The sequence below is a fragment of the Ustilaginoidea virens genome, chromosome 4 (genome assembly GCF_000687475.1).
Source record: "Ustilaginoidea virens chromosome 4, complete sequence".
NCBI lineage: Eukaryota > Fungi > Ascomycota > Sordariomycetes > Hypocreales > Clavicipitaceae > Ustilaginoidea > Ustilaginoidea virens.
Window position 1 is genome coordinate 5,669,794 of NC_057319.1, and position 16,515 is coordinate 5,686,308.

The 16,515-nt window shown below is 53.9% G+C and overlaps 4 protein-coding genes across 4 annotated transcripts; 2 read left to right on the top strand and 2 right to left on the bottom strand.

Moving 5' to 3' along the window:
• Positions 1 to 28: 28 nt before the first annotated feature.
• On the top strand, positions 29 to 1,742 carry UV8b_06012 (uncharacterized protein; the record flags this gene model as incomplete). Its single annotated transcript, XM_043143509.1, has 4 exons — positions 29 to 119; positions 191 to 676; positions 774 to 1,018; positions 1,104 to 1,742. The coding sequence occupies 4 exons, from the start codon at positions 29 to 31 to the stop codon at positions 1,740 to 1,742; spliced, it is 1,461 nt and encodes a 486-aa protein (XP_042999442.1).
• Positions 1,743 to 5,880: 4,138 nt separating this feature from the next.
• UV8b_06013 (uncharacterized protein) lies at positions 5,881 to 7,254 on the top strand (the record flags this gene model as incomplete). Its single annotated transcript, XM_043143510.1, has 1 exon — positions 5,881 to 7,254. The coding sequence occupies one exon, from the start codon at positions 5,881 to 5,883 to the stop codon at positions 7,252 to 7,254; it is 1,374 nt and encodes a 457-aa protein (XP_042999443.1).
• Positions 7,255 to 7,861: 607 nt separating this feature from the next.
• Positions 7,862 to 8,381, bottom strand: UV8b_06014 (uncharacterized protein; the record flags this gene model as incomplete). Its single annotated transcript, XM_043143511.1, has 3 exons — positions 7,862 to 8,012; positions 8,081 to 8,204; positions 8,267 to 8,381. The coding sequence occupies 3 exons, from the start codon at positions 8,379 to 8,381 to the stop codon at positions 7,862 to 7,864; spliced, it is 390 nt and encodes a 129-aa protein (XP_042999444.1).
• Positions 8,382 to 9,616: 1,235 nt separating this feature from the next.
• UV8b_06015 (uncharacterized protein) lies at positions 9,617 to 15,087 on the bottom strand (the record flags this gene model as incomplete). The annotated part of the gene is made up of 3 exons (XM_043143512.1): positions 9,617 to 14,385; positions 14,487 to 14,810; positions 14,925 to 15,087. 3 exons carry the CDS (start codon positions 15,085 to 15,087, stop codon positions 9,617 to 9,619), a joined length of 5,256 nt encoding a protein of 1,751 aa, XP_042999445.1.
• Positions 15,088 to 16,515: the final 1,428 nt, after the last annotated feature.

A 16,515-nucleotide genomic window follows, 5' to 3' on the forward strand; every position in this document is an offset into this window, starting at 1 on the left:
CAACGTTGGCTAGGACTCTGCCATGAAAATGTTCACATCATCATTACCTAGACGGCTCGCTATTGCTAGCTGTGTCCTTGGTTGTCTTGCCGAGGCCCAGCTCAAACTGGATAACAGAGGTACATGCGTATTCCGAACAAAGATCCTCGCCCATCAAAAGATGCAAGTCAAAGTAACAAGCGTGGTGCAGATGATATCATTCAGACTGCCAAAACAGTAGCCCACGACCTTATGCTTCTGTACCACGGCAACGAGTACGGCCAAACTCCTGGTCTACTCCCCGGGCCCCCAGCCTCGGGCCTCGGCCCCTACTACTGGTGGCAAGCTGGTGCTCTTATGGGAACACTCATCGATTACTGGAAGTTCACGGGCGACAGTACCTACAACGACATAGTCATGCAAGGCATGTTGCATCAAGTCGGCGAGGATCAAGACTACATGCCGCGGAACCAAACCCTTTCCCTCGGCAACGACGACCAAGGCTTCTGGGGTCTTTCTGCTTTGCTAGCCGCAGAGAACAAGTTTCCCGATCCACCCGCCGACAAGCCCCAATGGTTGGCTCTTGCGCAAGCTGTTTGGAATACGCAGGCGAATCCGGATCGATATGACGGGACGTGCAATGGTGGTTTGCGGTGGCAGATTCCCCCTACGAACCAAGGATACGACTACAAGAACAGTATGTGTCATTCATTGCCCCCGCAGAGTCGCTCGTTCTTTCCCCTCATCCATCGATCCACTCTTTTGGCGGGAGATTGCTAAGTCGTGATGAACAGCCATATCTAATGGAGTCTTCTTCAATATGGGGGCCAGGCTCGCCCGGTATACCCAAAACGACTCCTACGCTGTGCGGGCCGAAAAGGCATGGGACTGGCTCTGGGGCGTCCAGTTCATTGATCACCAAACCTGGGCTGTCTACGACGGTGCAAACGTCAAGGAGAACTGTAGCAATGTTGTCAAACCTCAGTACTCGTACAACGCTGCCATCCTCGCTCAAGGCGCTGCCTTTATGTACAACTATGTATGTGCGCTTCCATACCCACCCCTGCTCCACTTCCGAAGTATTTCCACCGTTTCGGTTTGTAGCCCCTGCTAATGATTCCAAGACAAACGCGGACACCAAGTGGAAAACCCGCCTCGACAACCTCCTGGGCCCCCTCCTCAAAACCTTCTTCCCCAACGGCATCGCATACGAATTGCCCTGCGAAGGGAAAACCGGCAAAGGAACATGCACGCCCGATATGCTATCATATAAAGGTTACGTTCACCGCTGGCTAGCCGTCGTGACACAAATCGCGCCCTATACCAAGGATAACATCATGCCGATACTAAAGTCATCTGCCCAAGCAGCCGTGAAGCAGTGCACTGGCGGAACCAGCGGTCACCAGTGCGGATTCTACTGGGGTCTCGGAAGATTTGTAGATCCCAGTGTCGACAGAACTACTGGTGCGGGAGAGGAGATGGATGTTTTGGCTGCTGTTTCCAGTTTGCTTATAGAAGATGTGACGGCGCCTGTCACCAATTCAACGGGTGGTACATCCAAGGGCAATCCGAACGCCGGCGGGAAGGATGATGTGTTCCTCACACCAAAGTCGGTTACCTTGGCGGATAAGGTAGGTGCCGGAATCGTGACGGCGGTGTGGTTGATTGCTGGTGGCGCCCTGTTTGCGTGGATGAGTTTCTTTGACAAGGCGGGCTTCGACATGCCGATGCAACCGAGTGAGCTGCAGCCGAATCTGCGCTGATGGAGATGGGGGGTCAGTATGAATCGCCAGAGTGGGATGGACAAGGCTGGAACTCACACGAGTCTCGCCAACACCTGGGGGTCAGGAATCAGCACTGTGGGAAACAGTGCTTGAATGCTGTGTCCGGTGGGTGTCCGCTGCGATATGCTGTGCACCGTTCCACGGAGAGATGAGTAGTTTTGCCGGATGATTTCGACGCGGCGAGGGTCCGCGGCCCCTTTCGTCCATCAGATCGAGGTCCGTGACGGAAGCGCAGCCAGAGTCCTGCATCAGACGGCGAGACCAAGGACAACCTACCTAGCCTTGCGGAAGAAGTACTCCGGGGGACCCGAGCAAAGAGGGACCGAGCAAACACATGATTTCGTTCGGCCGAGGAAGCCAATGTATGTGAACCGGAGGCGAGCCCTGCTGGTGCGTCAAGCCATGGGCAAGAGACGTATTCGCCAGACGCAAATGAATGAAGAGGGCATATGTCGAACCGGATTTCTCAGAGACTACTGAACTCCCACAGTTTTATGGACCCGTACGAACGTCATTGATGTTTTGCGCCTTTATTCCGAAAAGGCTAGATCGGACCCGAGAGGGGCAATAGCCAGTCCCGTTGTGACATGGCGGGTTTGAGGCGCACGTCAACCCCTCGTGAACGGCAGGCCATTGTGACGCACCTGACGGCAGCTGCACCACCTCTGGACTACTATGTATGTCTGCCTTACTGCTACGGTGTTGGGAGCCATTGCTGTAGCTGTATCGACTCTCCTTGACCGTCATGTCGCGTGAAACCTGCCAACTTCAAGTCGAGCGATTTGCCGTTGAAAGAGCAAATTCCCAGCCTCTTACTTTGGAAAACTTGGGGTGAGGAGCCGTTGGACACGTAGGCGGCCATGTCGCCTGAGATTTGGGGGAGGGGGGGGGGATGGATGTCACCTGGGGGAGCGGTGGTTGGTCGTGATCAGACAGGTAATGCAAGATTGGCATTTGATGATAGCACGTCCGTCCGCGATCTGCCTGCTGCCAAAACGCCTGGCCGCAGTCAACTTTCAAGGATGGAGGTCCCGAGGCCCACGTGAATGGCGCAAGTGAGCAGGGCGACTGTTAGCAAGGCCATCACATCACGCACGCGCAGACACGGGTCCTAATCCGTGCGTCTTGTCAGCGTTTGCTGGAGGCGCACGCATTCAGTATGTTGGCGTTGTGCAAGAAGCGAAGAATTGCACGTACCTGCGGGTACGGAGTATCACCGAAGGGGATTTACAGGATAGCATGCACGGTTGCTATGGGCTACAAAGTGGATTGAGTTGAGACTTTAGTACGAGAGTATATATGCAAAGACGACTAGAGTGATGTCGTGTGTGTGGATGAACGACGGGTAGGAAAAGGGGGATGAGAGGGGTGGGGGTGCGATATGGGCGGTGTGTGTGGGTGTGGTTTACTATCAACTGACTGGTTTGAGGTGTAGTCAATGTTGAATGCGCATTGGAGTGGTAGTGGTAGTGGTAGTCTGGTGGCAGCTCGTGCCGCAAACCCTGCATGGGTACCTAGGAGGTAGGTATCGTTGGTCTGGAAGTTGGGATCAATTTATACCTGCGGTATTCAGCATCTGCATGGTAGCCGCACTGCGCCGTGCCGAGTGCTCCGTACCAGGTAGCACCGACAGGGCTATCTGACCGGGTATATGCAGAGATGATGGCACCCAGGATTTTCAGGTGTAGAAGCCCGAGGATAATTTCGCCTCTGTGCAGGGATCCTAGACCAGTCTGCTTCCTGGGAGTCAGAACCTACACATACCTACTAGGTACCGTGGGAGTCGGACAACTGCGTTTTGGCAGATAAAGGTTCCAGCCCGTCATGGCGCCTCGCCTTCTTGGCCCGCAGTCCTTCCAGATGCTCACCGGCCCCTCTACATATTGCTATCAATGCACTGCTATGGCATCAAATTCATTTGAGGATGCTGTCTGGCAGGCGCCAGAATATCCAGATGCCGACTAATGGAACGATCAATCGCATCAGCCCCGAGTGAAGACACTAAACACGCTGCCACCGCCCAAGCCAACTGCATACCGCAAGGCTTTTTTGAGACGACTGGGCCAACCAACCAGACTGCTGTCGCCGCACACAAGCCCAGCCCCAGATCTGCCACGAGCCCAGGGAGGCTGCAAGCTTCGCCATTTGCCGTCAGCTGCGTCACGGAAAGGCGCAAGCAAAATCAAGCTGGGCAGGTCACATTGCCGCCTGCGACCAAACTCTGGGACGCTGCCACCGCATGAACTGGCTGCCTTCCTGGAGCCTGGCCTGTAGCGAGGGACGTGTGCCCAGGCCTCCTTTCAATGGGGACATCAACGTCCAATGCTTGCGCAAATCCGGCGAGGCGAGCTTGTCCAGGCAAGCAGCCTGCGGGGCTTGCTCCGTGCGCTCCCCTGCGGCGATTTGGGCCCCCCTCCCCACCCACGCCCCAAGCGCAGGAGGCGGGATGCTGATCGAGGATGTACAGCAGCAGCAGCGGGCGTACCTCCGTACTCTGTACGGACTCACGGGGTAGCTCAACCAAGTCTTGTATTCCGTCTGGTATGCCGCCCCTGACTTGAACCCGGGGTCGAGCCATCATCCCCTTTTCACAGGTAGTGAAGCATCCTGCTGTGTGGCTGACGGGCCGATACCGGACTAAAACATATGTACCACCACCCCATGCACTTTTCCACGTAGAGCGACTACTAAGAATAAGGGGGATGGATGCTCGATAACGCTACCCTTCCTTGTTTTAATTCTCCTGCGCTCTTGTTTTATACGGTCCATTATAACTGGTCCGACGAGTCCCAACTTGGGAGACCCACCGAAATCTCGGCTGGACCTCTTTTGTCTGGGCAGTCCGTACTCCGTACAATCCTAATCCTTGTCATCCCCTGCCCAGACTTGAGCGGGCTCATTGTTTGCTTGTCCAATAACTTGCCCGTCCACCCACCAACATGTGCATCAAGATTCAGGAGTTACGACCCAGGAGCCAGGACAGGACTGAATTGGCTCCGAGGCTTGTCATCATTATCGGCGCCATTTGCGAGGAACACTGCGGCCCTCATTGCTGGTGGCCGCTGCTTGTTTCATCCCATCCCCCCCCCCCCCCCCCTTCCCCGCCGCCGGGTTCATATCCGTAGGGTGTTCAAGCCGTCATTTACAATCCACGCTGGAAAACTCCCAATGGTACGAAAGCACCACTCACCTGCTGTCTGGTCTTCTGAAGCTCCAGCCCAGCGGGTTAAGGTACCTCGTCATGTGTCAAAGAACAAAGTTGACGGTCATCCCTCAACATCCTCGCACTTTCCTGAAACCACCTCGTACCTTCCTTTCGCTTGCCTCCCCACACATCAAGATTGATTCTCTCTCTCTCTTTTTTTTTTTTATTCCCAGCGTGTTTTGCTCCGTCCCTTGTTTCTCTCCTTCTTTTTTTCTTGCTTTTGTTTTTTCTTTGGATTGCCTACTTGTGAATACCAGCTGCTCGGTTTCTTCGCCATCTTTGAATCCGTCTGGGCTTTCTACCCGAGACGCTGAACAAGGCGGCACACATCACAGTTCCCAAGGTTTCTCTTCACTCGCTTGTATGATCGATTATCAAAGCAGCAGTCGTTAACACCTCAACGTTTCTTTCAGAAGTGCTCCTCAGGAGCCTTTGACGACATCACCCGTCTAGACGAATGTCTTGTTCCAGGCCTCGACCGCTCCTGCCAAAACCCATTTCCGAAAGTGCAGCAGATCCCACGGTACCCCTGAAGTTGTCTGCCGGCTATTGAACTTGCCACTTGTTGTTTCAATGGCTTCCATAAAGGAACTTTCATTCCCTTCTACAAGGAGGAAATACAAAGTGGGTGCCTTGTTTTTGGGCCCTCAACATTCAGTGACCATGCGAAGTCCTTGGGTCAGAGCTCTTCTTACCGCCTTGTGCATGCTGCTTGTTTTTATCGCAGTTTTACGGACAGAGTCACTGCCAAGACACCAACGTATTTTCCACAAATCCGGTGTAAAAGCCAGCCAAGGGCACCAAAAACACCAGAGACCGCTGGATGGACTCAAATCGCCCGTGCTAAGCAGCTCCATGATTGGCGATGCAGGTTTCAGGGCGAGCAGCTTGAACATGAGTTGCAGTGCAGACATGCCACGCATGCACGCAATCAAGGAAAAGTACAGCTTGGATGACAGTTTTCAGTACCTGAAGCGATACGTTCGTTTCACCAGAACCGAAGGCTTGGAGCGCAAGCGCATGACCAAGCTTTCTCAGAATCTTCTCAACGGGGCCTTCAAGACGGTCGACATCAACAAACGGCATGCCGAAATCTCGTGTGATGCACCCTTGGAGATCCAAGTAACCGCTTCTGGACTGCCGTCTACTGCCAATGCGAGCGACTTCATGTTTGGCGTGTCAACGACATTCAAGCGATTCATGGACCCGGAAACGACCCCCATCAACGAATGGATCTTTTGGCTCACCGACAGCCGCGGCCATTCCAACGGCGGCAAACTGCTGCTCATGCTCCTTGACGCAAGCGATGACGAACTCCAGCAAGTCGCCAACATGCTGGGCGATGTGGGCATCGACGTTGATGTTTATCATTCCGACTCTTCCTTGGAAATGGCCGTCCGCTATCTCAGCCTCGTGCCTACGCTGTACACACACCCAGATGTCTCCAGCAAGAAGTGGCTTGTGACGTGCGATGATGATACCTTCTTCCCGAGCATGCACGGGCTGGTCAGTAAGATGAAGACCTTTGACCATAGCCGCGAGATGTATATCGGCACCTTGTCGGAGGATACCGGAGCTCTGGAGCGCCATGGTTCTCAAGCTTTTGGTGGCGGTGGCGTCTTCTTGTCCGTGCCCATGGCGGAGAAGATTACGAAGCTTTACAGCAGCTGCATAACGGAGCAGAAGATTCTCGAGTCGAATTCTGGCTGGGGTCCTCAAGGCGACATAATCTTGCGCAAATGCATCTACGAAAATACCGACACCAGATTGACCACAGTTTGGGATCTATGGCAGGAGGATTTCTTTGGCCACCCGGCCGGATTTTACGAATGGGGCATCAAGCCTCTCTCGCTCCACCACTACCGCGGCGGCGGTTGGCACATAGCCAAGCCCGGTCAATACGCCAAGATTGCGCATTCTTGTGGTGAAGATTGCACCCTGCAACGGTTTCAAACCAAGGACAACTTTATCATTTCGGGATATTCAATCGCACAGTATCCCGAGGGAGTTGGCTTTGATACCAACCAGGTCGAGGCGACACTTCACGCCGCACCCGAGGACAGGGGCTGGAACCTTGATTTCATGATGGGACCGCAGCGACCAAATCTGGAGAGGACCGGCAAAAAGATTGCGTGGGAGCTGGAGGAGTCGGACGTGCAGGCAGACGGTTCAGTCTCGCAAACGTATATCCGAAAGAAGAACGACGAGCGATGGGTCCATGCTGACAAGCAACCGATGAGCAATATCGACGGCGTCATTGAACTTGTTTGGATTCCCGCATCATAGAGTCGCATATAGCGTGTTGATACATTGTCGCCATTTCTTCCCCTTGTACCCATATTTTATTCACCTTTGCCAGAATCATGTCGAGATATTTTGTGTCTAATATTCTTTTCGTTTGAGACTAATTGGGGCGCTTTCCTCCACGGCTTGACCTGTGACACGAAAAAGGTCATGCCATGGGGCGCGCCCGACCAATATTGCAGGCATCCATCTTGATCCGGACCGAGGTCATATCTTTTTTTTTTTGCTTCTTCTTTTTTTCCCGTTCCCAATGCGATGATTGGACCTAGTTTTGGGAGGGTTGAATACCAGGCGATTCGCCATGGCGCATGTAAAGGTCCTTTGTCGGTATGCATGACGGTTTCTGGCTTTAACGCGGCGACTTGGAGCCACGGTTATCATCTGCACTTTATCGAGCATTATTACCTGGGGGAGATAATACCAACTACTCTTTATGCTGAGACCATCTGTGATGCAGGCAGGCGCATGGAAAAGTGCCGCAACTCGTCGTATAAAAGTCAAATGCATTTTGACTACATAGTGTGCAGACTGCGTTGTTTCCAAGCACGGCTGCGCTGCCCTCCGTCCCCAGCATGTCCGATGCTGCTGCTCACGCCCCCGCGCCAGGAGGCGGCAACGCGCTCGGAAACCATCCGTACTGCTCCAGGTCGACCGTCCACTCGCCCAGCGCACCGCGGGCAACCGCCACGCCTTCCGCCCGCAGAGCATCCGCCTGGCGCTGCGCCCCGCCCGGCTGCGATCTGCGGACCCTCGTCAGGGACTTTTCTTGGCCCGGCCGGCCGGCCAGGATGCGGCAGCGCCAACGTACCTCGGGGATATCCTTCCCTGGGCGTTGATGACCCGCTGCCACGGGACGTTGCCGGCGTGGAACGGGAGCGACGCGTCCGCGGGGAGATGCCTCATGCACGTGCCGACTTGGCGGGGTCGTTGGGCTGCGACGCGGAGTGAGGATCAGGTCCGGGGGGGGTAAGAAGGGGCGGGGGGCTTGACGTACGCGTGCCGACGAGCATGGCGATGTGGCTGTAGGAAGTTACTTTGCCGGGTGGGATCTGCTGCACGGCGGAGCAGACGGCGTGGAAGAAGGCGGTTGCTTCGTCGGAGGGGGGCATGGGGGGGGGGGGGGGGGGGGGGGGGGGGGGGGCTGTGATGTCGGGGGATGGAGGATGGATCCTGCGTGCAGTTGGCAGGGGACAGAAAGCCGGAGGGACGGACGGCTGTCTAAGACGGCTGTCTCCGGATACGGAGTTTTTTGCCTTGTGCTTGTATCCACTACCGATTGCTGGATGAAACCAAACGGGCCGTGACGGCCCTCGCGTCCGTCAACGCGGCAAGAGTTCAACACATGTTGGGGGTCATTCCGAGCCGTGCGGTTAAAGAAACAAGCAATAACGAGAATCAGTCAGGCTAGGCATGTGCAGTCCCGGACTCCTGGCTACCTGCTAGACTACCTAAACAAGGTCGGGGGGTTCCGGGTTTCCCGCGGTTTCCTCAAACACAACCAACCACAGTCATGCACCGTCCACTGCTCCCGCACCGCCCCCCCCATCATGTGCTGCTCAATCCTCGTTACTCCGTAGTCTCCGTATCCGTACGGTCTCGGCTGTGTATAACATCGTCGCAAAGGAAACGAAACCGCGTGTCCGTCTGGCGCACCTCGTTCAAAGCCCCGTCACCAGTCGTCGCCGCCACGACGGAAACGCGATCAACAGAGAAAAGAAAAATAGGGTATTTCCCGGGCCACGGCAGACGCGAGGTACAATGGCAAAGAAAAAAAAAAACAAAAAAAAACAAAAAAAGCGGCATGCGGGCGGTTCCAACAGGCGGTGGCCTGCCGTGGCAGTGAATGCAGCTTCAAGAAATGAAAAGAGCAACGTAGCAGGCGACGCAATGTAAGAAGAAGAAAAAAGACACGGACAGAGAGGGGGGGGGGGGGGGGGGGGGGGGGGGGAAGAAAAAAAGAAAAAAAGAAAAAGACATGAGCTCACTTCGTTCACTCTTCGCCAAAGCAATGTAAATAAAAAAGAAAAGGAAAAAAAAAAACAGAAAAGAAAAAAACAAGCAACTTTCGTCAGTCTTAGCACATGCCCAAACACTCGCCCAGGGTCAGCAAGGCTTCCTGTCTGACGCTTTGCCGTGTAATGGGGCTTGGAAAAAATCAAGTAGTGATGCTCACTCCGTCTTGCGCGTGCGCAGTGCAATGTAATACATACACACATGGATACAAACGCTCATATAGACCACATGAGTTGGCTTCTTGCCGTCACCCGCAAGTCATGGACTCCTCACCCCTCGGGTTGCACGGCGAGTCCTGTCGCGCAGTCTTCCAAAGAAAGCTCAGCCCCACCTAGAAGCAATTCAGACTGCCCTTCTTCTTCTTACCCTTGTTAATGGCGTTCATCCTCTCCTCGAGCTGCTTTCTGGCCTGCTCAGCGGCCTGGCGCTTCCTACGCTCCTCTTCCACTGCTTGCATGCTCCACCGGCTGTCTTGCTGCGGTTCAGGCTGCCGGTCCTTCACTTCCTTGAGTTCCGTCTCCAGCTCCTGGGCTCGTTTCTTCCACGAGTCGCAGTCGCCCTTGACCTTTTTCGATTGCTTTTCGAGATCAGTGAGTGCTTCCTCCAGTGTCTGCGTGAGCTGGCGCTCGGCGTGCAAGTGTTTCTCAATGGTCCTGATGCGAGCCTCTTGATCCTCCGTAAGCTGCGACATGTTGACCGCATCCTTGCTGAGCGCACCACGACCACCACCGGTGGGGGATGTGGACGCCGCCGTGTTTGTCGGCGAGCCGCTCCTAGTAGCAACGCTGGGCAGCGGTGGTAATGGTATGGCAGGAGGTGGTGATGGCAGCAACGCGTGCGAGCTGCTCTTTCGGATGGTCGAGTTGGAGTTCGATCGCTTGAGATCGTCCGTCGCGCAGTTTTCTTGAAACTTGGCCTGCAGCGACGTGTATTCCTCGCGAATCGTGTCCAGGTCAGCTTGAAGTTTTAATCGAGCCGATGTGGCTTCTTCCAGCTGGGCATTTCGCTCCGTCTGCAGAGTGCTCAGGCGCTTGTTGGTCATCTGTGCCTCGTCAAAGTTGCTCTGCAGCTGCTCCTCAAGCTCCTCCACCAGACGGCTGTTTTTCATGTTGCGGTCCTCCAGGTCGACAAGCTTCGACTTTACCGCTGTCAGCTGTTCTGACATGGAACTTGGCGCCGAGGCTAAACTGCCCGAGAGCATCTCGCTCAGCGACGCCTTGGCCGCTTCCACATCACCACGGACGTCTTCGTTCAACCTGCTGAGTTCGGCCATCTGGCTCTTCATCTCTTCGGCCTTCCGCTGCTCCTCGATAAGCAGCTTCCCATCTGCGAGGAGCTTCTCGATGCGTTCTGGGAGCAGCTCAACGCTCACGTCGAGATTCATGCCGACAGCGACCTGGGTGGCGACCTTGTTCAGGTCGTCTCGGGCTTGCGAGACTTCTTCTTCCAGCTTATGCAACGCATCCGTGTGTTCCTGCATGAGCACTTCGGCTTGCTCCTCGTAACTCTTTTGCTCTTGCGCTTTTAATTCGGCCATTTCCTTGGAGTGTTTGTCATGCACAAGTCCTAGGGTATCTTGGAGGGATCTCGCCGCTTCCGTTTGTGCGATAACCTTTTCCTCAAGTGAAACCACAAGCCCACGATGCTCCTCAAGTTCCTTGCTTGCGATATCGTGAGCCGCGCCCAATTCTTCCAGCTCAGATTTGGCTGCTGAATATTCGCACTCTAGCTGGGCCAATTTAGCGGCAGTGCCGTTGATGACGGCTTTGTACCCATCAATCTCAGTGCGTAAGAAGTCTACCAGTTTCTGGTGCTTCTTCTCGACGTCTTGCTTTGGATCCTCGTTTTGAGAAATGGCTTTGGAAGTGGAGTCTTTGAGGCTCTCCTGCGAGGCAGCCATCTGTTCTTCCAGCCTCACGATGCTGGCTCGCAGCACAGCCTCATTCTTAGCCGTTGCTTCAAGAACAAGTTGATGCTTCCCCTCCCAACCAGAAAGCTCATCTCGAAGTTGTGATATGAGCTGCTGTCTTTCCAAATCGCCATCACCATCATCAACCTTGATGGCTTCAACATCATTGTCTTGGGCGCTCGGTGCGGCGTTCTTCAAAGCCTCACGAAGCTCCTCCACCTGCGAGGCCATTTCCTTCTCTCTCACTTCGTAAGCTTCTCGCAGCTCCGACATTTGCTTCTCGTTTCTCTCGAGCTGATCACGTAGGTTTGCAACCATGGACATGTCCATGGGGCTGGCTTTCAAACTAGATCGTTCTCTAGTGAGTCCAGAGATGATGGTCGTCTTAGTCTCCATCTCCTTCTTGACCGAAGCAATGCTCGCTTCCAGCTCTTGAATGCGTTCGCTTCGAGAGTGTAGTTCGTGCATGGCCGAGTTGAGGTTGAGCTCAAAGGCTTTCATCACCTCGGGCTGATTCTCAAAACTTTCACTTGCAACGTTTCGGAGCGAAGCAAAGGCGCGATGCGCGCGGTCAATGACCAGCAGATTCTGGCTTGATTTTCTTCGAATCACGGGAGTGCTGGTCCTTGGGGAAGTCGCCTCAAGAGTGCGGGCCCTGTGCACCTCGGTTTTTAGCTCCTCCACCCTGTCCAGAGCGTCATTGTGTTTGGACTCAAGCTGAGCATATTTCTCCACAAGAGCTTTCTCAGCATCTTCCTTTTCCCCTGCCAATCGTTGCAGTCTCTGGACTTCCGCCACGAGTTGTTCAGGTGTAGCTTTCCCGCTCAAGTCCTCATTTGACAAGCAGGGCCTGGCGGTCGCCGTATCGTCTTCAGAGGCAAAGTCGACTGCTGAAGTATCCATGGTCGCCGGTGACTCAATGGCTGAGAACAGCTCAGAGGAAAGGGACCGTGACATTGATGAGCGAGGTTCGTCCTTGAGATCGACCGACTTGCCGTCAGATGCGAAAGAACCGGGCCGCGTCCGGAGCGGTGTGGACGTTGATAATACTGAATCGCGCACAACGGACCGCGGGGGGTGGCGGGCTTCGTCTACTGCGTCTCGTAGCTCGGAGAGGGAACGCAGGGTTTCTTCATACTTGGCTTGAAGTTGCTCATACTCCTGGACCGTAGACTGATGCTCAACCCGAAGATCGACCAGCTCTTGGGTGACAGTCTCCAGCTTGTCAGCAACGAATGCATTCTGCGCGGTCGTCTGGGAGATGTTGCCGTTCGAAATGCAATGTTCCGCAAGCTCTTCTTCAGCGTCATGGAAATGATCACGGGTTTCTGCCCTTTGTGCACCGTAGTCGCCTTCGTATCCATTAACCTGTTTGGCATGGACGTGTTCATCGTGCTCTTCGGGAATAGGACCATCGAGTTGGCTTTTGCAACTCACATGGGACTGGCTTCTGGAGTGATCTGTGAGGCGGTGATTACCTCGAATGGCGGCGGGACTTTTAGCAGCGTCAGGCTCTCCCGGTCTGCTTGCTTCAACATGATCAAGTTCATACAAAAGAGCATCAAGCTTGCCCAAGCTGCGTTGTCGCTCCACTAGCTGTTCTAAGCGATCTACTTCTCGTTGCATGAGTTCAGAGTCTTGGTCGGCTTCGGCTAGACGTTCCTCAAGTGTGGAGATGTAATCTTCGCATGCAGCCTCATTCTCCCTGACTCTTGCAATTTCCTTGCGTAGCTCAACGATGATTGTCGCATTTTTCTCCTCGCCGCTGGTGTGGCCGTCCAGCTTGGCCTCGAGATCGTGGAGGTAGTTTTCTGTGCTAACTTCGCGATCCATGAGCTTCTGAAGACGTGTTTGCAATTGCGTGTTGATGGTTTCGACGTAAGCGCATTTCGTCTCCTTTTCCAGCAGCGAGGTCTCGGTATTAGAGAGAGTCGTCCGCGTACTGGACAAAGATTGTTCCAGGCTCTGAATCGTTTTTTCGTATTCAAGAACAACTTGTTCCACGGCTTGGGCAAACGAGTTGGATCGATTCAACCGGTCATCAGCAGTGTTTCCGTTCTGATCCAGTTCTTCCGACTCATCTTCTCGAGCCTTTGCAAGTTCGGCAATAAGCTTGGCATGGCGCTGGCTCAATGTGTTGTAGTTCTCCCGGGCATCTAGAAGCTGGTTTTGGAGCTCTGATTCACGTTCGTTATGTCTCTCAGCCCGCTCATTCAGCGCAGTGTTGCCGCGTCGTGGGCTGTCTGTGATGCTTTGCGAGCTTCGAATCTGCTCTCTGAGAAATGATACCTCTGCCCGAAGACGTTCGATAAGAGCCTTCGAGTCGCCATCATCAATCTGCTGAATGCGAGGTTTGGACTGGATGGCCCTCGCACGTTGCGCATACTGAACCGTGTTCAACGTCTCACTGAGATGAAACTCGGCTGGAGTGACGCATGCAATCATGTAGGTGTAGGCATTCCCACCAAGGGAGTCTTGCAAGAGACGCGTTAGTTTGGAGTCCCGGTAGGATACGTGAGAGCCCGATTGACGTGAGGAAAGCTGGCTGATGACTTTGCCGAGTGAAGCCAAGCCCGCATTGATCGATATTCCTTCCTTGGCTCTCTCTCCTTGCGCGCCAGTATTTTTGAGACGTTCACTCCCAGCCAAGTCTACGAAATGAAGCTTGCTATCCGTCGTGACGCCAAACTCCTGACCCGTCATTGCTTCCAAAGGCATGGACAATCGTTTCTCTCCGCCAGTGGCAGTCTGCAGTCTGCTCTTACGCTGTATCAGATTCAATGAGAAGACAGCATGGGAGCGAGAAGACTTGGCGTTGACTGCAGTCGCATCGGTTTGACGGATGTTGGAACCGAAATTGAGGGCATTCATAAGATCATCCACGGAGTAAATATCAATCTGACGCAGACCGGTGAGGATAATGTTGCCTTTGGTGTCTTCCCGAATGGCAATGTTTGTCCTCTCACTCGTAGGAGTTGTGTCAGGTACGAGGAGGTCGCGTAGTTGCTCGTTATAAATTTCCACATAGGTGGCCTTGAGAGACCAATTGCGGTCTCCAAGAGCGTTTTGTTGGTACGATCTAGGAGTCCGTAGATTGGAGATGGACTGCCTCTTTTGGGAGATAACAGTGCTCCCGCCGCTGGAAGCATCCAGCTTCTCAAAGAGTGCGGATGCAGCCCGTGGAATTACTCCTAGAAGATGAGTTAGCTCAAGTGACACCATCACCGTGATGACGATATTCGGCAGGAATAACGGAAGCCATCTCGGTAGTTTTGATGCTGCAGTTCCTTACCAATCATTGACTCATCATCTTGATCCCCTGGTCGAGAGGTTCCCATAGTGTATGATTTTCCAGCTCCGGACTGCCCATATGCTAGCAACGAAACGTTGTAACCTTGGGTAAAGGCGTTGATCGAATCGGCCAAGTATTCCCAGATGCCATCTTGCATAACTTGAGGACTAAAAACGCGATCGAAAACAAATATCTTCCGGCCCTGTGGAGATTCGATAGCTAAGCTTGTGTTGGACGTCGTTTGAACCATGGAACGCTGGAACCGCTGAGGAATTAAATCGTAGCCCGGATCAGTGGGCTTCAGTGGTGGTCGCACGCGCACAGCTGAAAGAGGCGGTCAGCATCTGAGGTTTTACCGACTCGAATATCACGTAAATGTTTGCGACTGCGAGCTTCCACTGCATGCTCCGATGCATATCGCAAATATGATTGACTCACCAACTTTGACAGCGGTCCGACTATCGTCGTCTGACGCCCTGCTTCCGACACCAGCCTTGCTACTCATGCTCATCCTACTTGAACTCCTAGGACCGGGTTTCACGTTGGCGCCCTGAGGCCACTCCCTCTGGGGCAAAGGCGACGCCGGAGGCGAGGTTGCCATGGTAAATGATTTCCAGTACCGGCAAACTCCAGAACTGGTGAGGATTATGACACGAGGGCGGAAGTCATGAAGCACTAAGAATTGCCTGTGATGTGTTTGGGTGTTCCGATCCGTCCGTTTCGATGATAGAACCGTCAAGCCGCAAAGGGCCTTGCGCCGCGGCGCGTTGTTGACGTTGATTCGGCGGAATTTGGCAGTCTCTCGGCGTCAACTTGTAGCCAGCTTTGGTATTTGTGTAGGTCTCAAAAGAAGCTAATTGGGGATTGTGGAAGAAGAGATGCTTGGGTCGGAAACAGTGCCACACGCTGGAGTACCATTCCCTAGATGGTGGAGTTCAAGTTTCTTCGAACTGCAGATTGACTCTCGCGTGGGGACAAGTCACAATTGCGTGGTTATCTGAAACCAGGGGGCAATGGGCAACCACTTGTCAACAAGACAGACCAGATTGGGGCACGGGCTTGGTGTGCACTGCGGAATGGCTGCGCAGTGGGCGCTGGGATTTACCAGGGGTCCAGGCGGTGCTGGAGCTAATTAAACACGAGCCTGGCGGTTAAGAAAACAAGGGGATAGAAAAAGTACGCAATAGGGGACGCCTCCAGGAGAAGGAAAAAAAAAAAGGTATGGAGTACAGCGCAACTCGGTGGCAGTCTTTCTTTTTGGGTCAAAGGCTGAACGGGGGGACTTGCTAGCTGCGACCATGCGACTTTTGATTGGATCTCAGACTTTTGGGCGTCACCATGCCCCACATCTTGTCCACCAAAGAAAGTACCTGTGTACTCCGTAGCTGGACGCAGAACACCGGTCGAGGCTTTACTACATGTACCTAGCTGCTTTCTTATAAAAGAACAAAAATAGGAGAAGGACGGAAGAACGGAGAAGAAATGAGAAAAAACTCCAGGCGTTAATGAGCATGGCAATTGCCTCTATTAAGTTGCATCCTGCTACGATGTGGGCACTTTATGGACCTTGGGGGGAAAGGGGTTGGGTGAGGCACACATAATGCGACTTCGTACAATGTAAGGGGGAAAGAGGCCAGACCGGTCACCGGTGCCGCGTTGTATTGGGTTTCCCCCACCGCCTACCAACCGAATTGACTGAGAGTGCCTTCAAACGGCGCAAGGACATGGGCCAGGCAGGAACAGAAAAGGCTGCGATTGTGGGTGGCAGGCTGCTAGTACGGAGTACTGAACATCTGTCTGTACTTCAATAATGTGCTCGGGTACTCCGGAGTCCGCCACCCGTGACTCGGGTTAGATTACTCCGTACTCCGTACAGAGCAGTATGAATATGCTCGAGTCGCGCTTGGTTCCCCACCAAAGTTACCGTCCCAGATATAGTAGCCGTACTCCGTAGAGGAAAGCTAGACATATGAGGTGGTGATGATGCAGAGAGCCCCAGCATTGCGCCGGGCAACCCGCGGTGCCAAGC